The 6916-nt window shown below is 44.5% G+C and overlaps 1 protein-coding gene across 1 annotated transcript in view; it reads right to left on the bottom strand.

The window, feature by feature from the left end:
• ehd3 (EH-domain containing 3) overlaps positions 1 to 3837 on the bottom strand; it is a 27048-nt gene extending 23211 nt beyond the window's left edge. Inside the window, exons 1-2 of the mRNA XM_056294461.1 lie at positions 3620 to 3837; positions 2372 to 2741 (exon numbers count right to left, since the gene is read on the bottom strand). Coding sequence (XP_056150436.1) covers positions 2372 to 2598 — 227 coding nt within the window. The 5' untranslated portion in view covers positions 2599 to 2741; positions 3620 to 3837. The remainder of the gene's footprint in view (positions 1 to 2371; positions 2742 to 3619) is intronic.
• Positions 3838 to 6916: the final 3079 nt, after the last annotated feature.

The following is a 6916-nucleotide window of genomic DNA, read 5'->3' as shown; positions in this document are numbered from 1 at the left end:
AATAGACAAAATAAGACTTAATGGGCATTTAGCTGATGTGTAAGAATAAAAGCCTTGGGGGCGTCCTGGTAGCATGGTGGTCTATTCCGTTGCCTACCAACATGGGAATCGCCGGTTCGAATGCCCGTCATACCTCCGGCTTGGTCGGGCGTCCCTACAGACACAATTGGCTGTGTCTGCGGGTGGGAAGTCAGATGTGGGTATGTGTCCTGGTCGCTGCACTAGTGCCTCCTCTGGTCGGTTGGGGCATCTGTTCAGGGGGGAGGGGGAACTGGGGGGAACAGCGTGACCTTCCCATGCGCTATGTCTCCCTGTCAAGTGAAAAGAAGCGGCTGGAGACTCCATATGTATCGGAGGAGGCATGTGGTAGTCTGCAGCCTTCCCCGGATTGGCAGGGGGGGTGGAGCAGCGACCGGGACGGCTTGGAAGAGAGGGGCAATTTGGAAAAAAAGGGGGAAAGATTAAAAAAAGAATTAAAGCCTTAGCTTCAAAGTCAATATTTCTGCATTGGCTGCCATTACATGAATGAGAATGGCATCTGTTCCATCACTTCAATGCAGGAAAATGATGGTATCTCCACAACTCTTCCTTCTCCTTTTTCCAACATGAGGTGAATTACCCGAACTGTCTCGAGGATTTATGAGTACATCCAGTCATGGTTGAGCTAGACTTCGGTCATGAATAAAACGAAACTCTGTGGTTTGTGATGCCCAGTTACACAAATAAAGAATGACTGCTGGGTCAATTAGGTGAACAACACAAAGGAAAACTGCACATCAAGCTTCCCAAAAAAAAAACCAAACCCCCCCCCCCCCCCCCTGTAAATGTTAGTTTTCCGGCTCAACCAGCTGCTTCTTTCCCTGCTATGAGTTCCAATCTATAATGAATAGGGAGAAATAAAAGGTGATTGGTCTCAGCTACAAGGGCTTCCTGTGCTTCAGGGCCCCGAAGCTCTGCATGAGGTCAGAAGCCAGGCTCCCTTGTCCCCTCTGTCGCCCTCTCTGCCCCCATCTGTAACTCAAAAAAGAAAACCGACCGTCTGTCTGGAAATTATTACTGAGCAAGTCTAACTGGTGGCAGCAGAGGGACACATGAAAAGACAGACGGAGAGACTGAAGTAGATAGAAAGAAGGGCAGACGGTGGCCCACGGGGACTGAGAGGCCAGCAGTGTGATGGAGAGGAGAGAGACGGAGGTCGGGAAAGACAGACCGATGGTGGCAGACAGACGGGCAAACAGTCAGTATGGGAGACATTTTTACAGAGGTTGCTATGGTAGTTAAGTGCCGCTAAAGCCGCCGCGATAAACAAAGCAACAGAGCAACGCCAGCTGTTTTATATAATAACTTTTGATACAACAACAAACTGCCCCGTGCCAAGCTTTCTGAACTATAGGTCTGCGTCTGCAGAGGTTCACAGGCCTGGTTTCTAGTGGTTTCCCTGATGAGAAAGTATGTTGTAATCAGCATGGGTCCCAGGGTGAGAGAATACATTCACTGTCTCAGGAGAGAATACATTTACGATCCCGGGATGCAAAAGCAAAAGTCAGAGAGTGAAGCATCTGCACCCGCGTGCCTGTGCACATGCACACATGCACACACAGACACACACACAAGAACGAAGCTCAACTAGGCACGGCAGTCCCCAAAGACGTATTGCTGTTAGTGCATATTTGTGTGTGTGTGTGTGTGTGTGTGTGTGTGTGTGTGTGTGTGTGTGTGTGTGTGTGTGTGTAATGAGTTCATAAAGCTTGCAGAGGTGTGGCTCCTCAAATATGGCAGCCAAGGCTGTTTTGTTTGTGTGTGTGTGTGTGTGTGTGTGTGTGTGTGTGTGTGTGTGTGTGTGTGTGTGTGTGTGTGTGTGTGTGTGTGTGTGAATAACAATAATGCCCACTCACAGTGGTTTGGCCCTGCTAGTTCTACTTCAGTCTATCCTTTTCTTCAATCTTCTTTTCTTAGCTATTATTCTAATCTGTTATTCATCTTCTTTTCTTAGCTATTATTCTATTCTGTTATTCTATCATAGTCCTATCCATTTCATATCTCAATTTTTATTCTATCACATACTTCTCTATTCTCTTCTATTTCTTTGAAAGTTCTTTGAAAGCTCTTTTCTACTCTATGACAGTCTGCTTTTCATCTCTCTTGTTGTCAGAGTGTTTCAGTGCTCAGGCCAAGACGGCAACATTCATCTGTTTGGGTGTGACAACCGCTCCCTCTATCTCTCTGTCCCTCGCTTGGTGCTCTTTTCTACTCTTATCTGTGCCTATCTGGCCATCATTTTGGCACGCCATATGTCGGTGCTGTTTTAAGTCTGTTTGTACGGATGGATGGATGGATGGATGGATGTATATGAGGCATGCGTGCTACTGACCGTATGAAACTCGTCTTGCCTGTGGAGTATTGCCCCACAAGTAGCACCATCGGCTTGTTGTCAAAGTCAGCATCCTCCAGGGCTGGAGAATGAAACTCGTGGAACTTGTAGCTCTCCTCCAATGGCAGAAGTTTGGTTTTATAAAGTTTCTTTAGTCCATCGCTGACAGTCTGAAAAACCTCTGGCTCTTTCTTCCTCCTATCATCTGTTCCAAGCCAGCTGAACATGGTCGATGGTGGTTGAAAGCAAAGAAGTCTATCCTCTAATAGGTTTGCTTGATCAAAAATACCCTCTTTTAATCCAACAGATACTTGTCCGGCGTGCAACGTTTATCTGTCGTTGATGAGGGTATGCTGGCCAATCTTAATGGCTGTTTTTGAAGAAAAAAAAAAGATGAATTATAGATTGATAAAATACTAGTTTAATGGGTCTAATATGTGATTGGTAATTGGGCTACTGCATTTGGGTTTTATTTCATATACAACCAGAAGGGCTCTAGATTGAAATGTATTCTCTAATAATGTTAGGTCTACTTTAACAGCCAACCTGTTGTAAGATTGTAAAGGCTACCCTTACAACAATATATCTATCCAATGAGAAAAAGGGGATTATATTGTAGGTGGTATATGGGAGGGGTAGTTGGCTATTTATAAAGTCAAATGAATTGCTACTGTAGCTGAGTATGATTGTTTTCCACAGTGTAAATGACAACTGATAAAGAGTAAATCCCTTAAAAGGTCCAACCTACAAACGTGGTAATCTCTCTTTATAAAAAAGTAAATACTTATCTCGCAGTCATTGAAGGTAAACACAGTTGGATCCTACAATAAGGCACACACACACACACACACACACACAAACACACACAAACACACTGTGGTGGTTGTTGTTGTTGATCGTGTTAACGAGCTCCCTGTTTAAAATCAATTAATTTCAAGAAACAGCCTCGACGAAAGCTGTTTTGAGACGTTTCTCCTGCAAAGTCTGCAAAAAAAAAATCGTATCGAAAAACGTTTGTTTTGTTTTTTAAATTCTGCTCGATTTCAAAATCTACTCTTCCATAGCATCCCCTCTCATTCAATCCACCGACCCTCGCCAAGTCAGTCCAGGCCGGTTAAGAGCAGGTCTGAGACACACAAGAACGCGTTTCAACACCTCTCTGCTGGCTTGCCAGCTACTCCGCAAAAACAGAAGCTGCCGGACCGAGCAAAGTCTAGATCATTCTCCCTGTGCATAACATCACGTTACCGTTATTCAGCTGAAACTCCGTCAGGGTGAGGGCTCCTAAAATCATTCACCAAGCTGACACAGCAAGGTTACTCTGGGTATTTTTTCAGCGTATCCCGCACTTGAACCTATAATATATATGGGTAAAAAAGGGGCTTCACGTCGATACAAACAACTGTGCCGGTTCAGGATAACGATGCGCGGCGGATTGTTTTGTCCTCCTGAGCAGCGTCCCTTGTAGCGACTGATGTGGAGCATCACAATTTAAATGCCCGAGCAAAGGAAACCTGATCCGGGCGGAAATGCCCATCTGCTGGCAAAGCCCCACCCAGCCGACTGCACAGGCCTGAAGCCGGTGCGAGCGCCGCCATATTGGATGAGGAGGGAACGGAGAGAGAGGAGAGCGGAGAGCGGAGGACCAGCGGGCCGATGGCACAGCACCCCCTAGTGGAGATGAACCGCATAGACTGGATGGATGGATTGACGGATGAATGGGTGAGAATAGAAACAGCTGAGGATGAGTTTCAGTTGCCATCTATTCTTTAAATCTTTTCTGTATATTAATGAAGAGAAGAGAATAAAATAGCGTCCATGGTGTCGATGCTTGACGGTTAAATGCCCCCAGGGAATGAATAAAGTTTATTGCATTGCATTGAACTGAACTGGGAAAGCAGGTCAGCTGAATAGCTTGACTTTAACCAAAAACCTGAGAGTTTGCAGACTAAAACCGTTTCACAAACGCTATCTTTTTACCTAAACGACAGAAGAGTGGCAAGAAAACCAAAAAAAAAACCTTTTTTTTTCTTGGAATAAAGCAGTCATGTAAAATGAAAACAACCTGAGGACCTCATATACTATCTTATTTGTGTGCAGTTTCATATTGAAAGTAAGGGGGATTTTTCTCTGGATATGACATACTCAGATAAAGGGAAGTACTTTGGCATAGTGTTTATTTGGAGTGATACAAAAACATAAACAAGGCCCTACTCTATGACAATACAGTGAAAGCAGAGACAGGATTATTGATATCCTTCATAAGGTTGAGAAACACAACTCAATAAAAAAAAACAATGCATAAAAAATAAAGTAAAACAAAACATGAAAAAATGAAGTTATTATTTTTCATGGGAAATAGATGGAAATCTTATTTATGATCTGCATATTTGCTTTGGCAAAGATTTTACGCCAGATGCCCTTCCTGACACAACCCATGGGAAATAGATGGTCGTTCAAATTTCTACGATGAAGGAAAAAAGAAATACAATCATCTTGAAAATGTTAGAATGACAAATTGTCTTAATTGTCCATCAAAAGAAAGACCTCCGTTTGTAAAATTGCTCTTTATTAAGAAAATCTGTAGTTGTCACCTACAGGTGGGGTGATGGGGGTGGGGGGTGGGGGCTTATTGATAGATACCTTATTGATAGATACCTTATTACTTAAGGTATCTAAATAAAAAAGTTTTTTACCTACGACCTGAAATCTGAGACTAGAGCAGGAGATGACAAGTCGCTGTAGCACAAATCAGCCCCACCTGCAATTGCTAGAAAACATGATCAGATAAATAACAGGAAGTGCAGTTGTGAGACATCCATACAGTAACGTATAGCAGGATATCCTTGTGCAGATGTTTGTCACTAATTGGGGCGCTGGGTCAGCACAAGTGTCAGGCCCAGTTTTAACATGCATGGTTTCCCACTGCTGGAGGGATGCAACACCATTCCTTCACAATAAATCCCCATACAGAGCCGTCTTGATACAGCAAGAGCTCGGCTGAGTTAAAATCTGGCCACCGGGAGTCACCATAAATGGTTTACATAATTTTCATGCTTCATTTACCACTTTGGCATCTAGATCAAAGTGCTATGAATATATGTGCCACTTAAATACAAAACTTCTCTCTTGCTTCTTCTCTTGCTCAGAGTAAGGGTGGAGAAAATTTCCTTCAAAGTCACCCGTGATTCTTGATAATTATTCACAGTGTGTAGGCTGATTTTATTCAAGGCTTATTGTACATAAGGACAGAATACTATAAAAAAGAGGTAAAATACATCCTGATTGCTCTAAAGTTCATAAAAGTTCTCGATAAGAACATATGCTAACCCTACAGTGACCAGTCAGTCTGTATTAGGCAATATTTTGTCCTTCAATGCCCCATTTTTATTTTCTTTAATGTTTGTTTTCTCATCCGTCATCAGTCATTACTGATGGCATCAGTTAAAATTTAACAGGGTGGAAGAGTGTGAAAGAGCAGCGTTGTTAATGAAAGCCACTTTATTTTGTCATTGTATTCTTACAACGAATTGGTTGTCCCCATTTAACCCATGCAATTGTACAGGAGCAGTGGGCAGCTGCAGCGCCCGAGTACCAACTCCAGTTCTTCTTTCCATTCCCTTGCTCAGGGGCACAGACAGGAGTATTAACCCTAACACGCATGTCTTTTGGGTTTGTTTTTTTTTGGCATTTCCTGCCTTGATTTGATAGCGATGGTAGAGAGTGAGAGAGGCAGGGGAAAGAGAGGTGATGACATGCAGAAAAGGGCCCAGCCGATTCGAACCCAGGCCGCTGCGGTAAGGACTCAGCCTTATGTGGTATGTGCTCTACCAGGTGAGCCACGAGGGCACCCGCACATGCATGTCTTTTTGATGGTGGGAGGAAACCGGAGCATCCAGAGGAAACCCACACAGACACAGTGAGAACATGGAAACTCTACACAGAAAGGGATGGCCTAGGGTTCGAACCCAGGGCCTTCTTGCTGTGAGGCAACAGTGCTAACTACTAGGCCACCGTGCCATTTGACTATGCTCTTTTGCTTAAATAAAGGAGGTCCCTGTCTAAATGCACGCCTCTTACAGGTCCATTGGGATCATGAGGTTCCAGCGGGTCAGTAGTCCATTCTCATCGCTCTCCCTCTCTGTTTCTCTCTCCTCCTCTGAGGCCTGTCTCACAAACACGCCCTGCAAACTCACCCCCATGTCCTCCCCCGTGTCTCCTTCCATTACACTCCCTCCAGCTTTCCCTTCTCCCCCCATCCAAACATCAACTCCCCCCTCTTTTACCATCTTCTGCCTCTCCCCTGTCCCGCTCTCCTCTGACCATCCTCTCTTTTCCGCCACCCACTTGCCTGAATCCCCTTCCTTGCTTCTCCCCATCTCCATCTCTGGCAACAGTAGTCTCCTGGACTCAGGATCCAAGTTCACACGGGTGGTTGCCTCCTTGTCCTCATTGTCCTCTTTCACTTCCTGTTTTGTAGCTACACTCCAAACATAGGTGTCAGGAAGGTCATCATATTGGTCTATGCCAGAGGTGGGCATGTCT

Source organism: Lampris incognitus, chromosome 15, assembly GCF_029633865.1.
Source record: "Lampris incognitus isolate fLamInc1 chromosome 15, fLamInc1.hap2, whole genome shotgun sequence".
Classification (NCBI taxonomy): domain Eukaryota; kingdom Metazoa; phylum Chordata; class Actinopteri; order Lampriformes; family Lampridae; genus Lampris; species Lampris incognitus.
The sequence above is the reverse complement of the archived record's forward strand: the minus strand, read 5'-3'. Positions and strand labels throughout refer to the sequence as shown.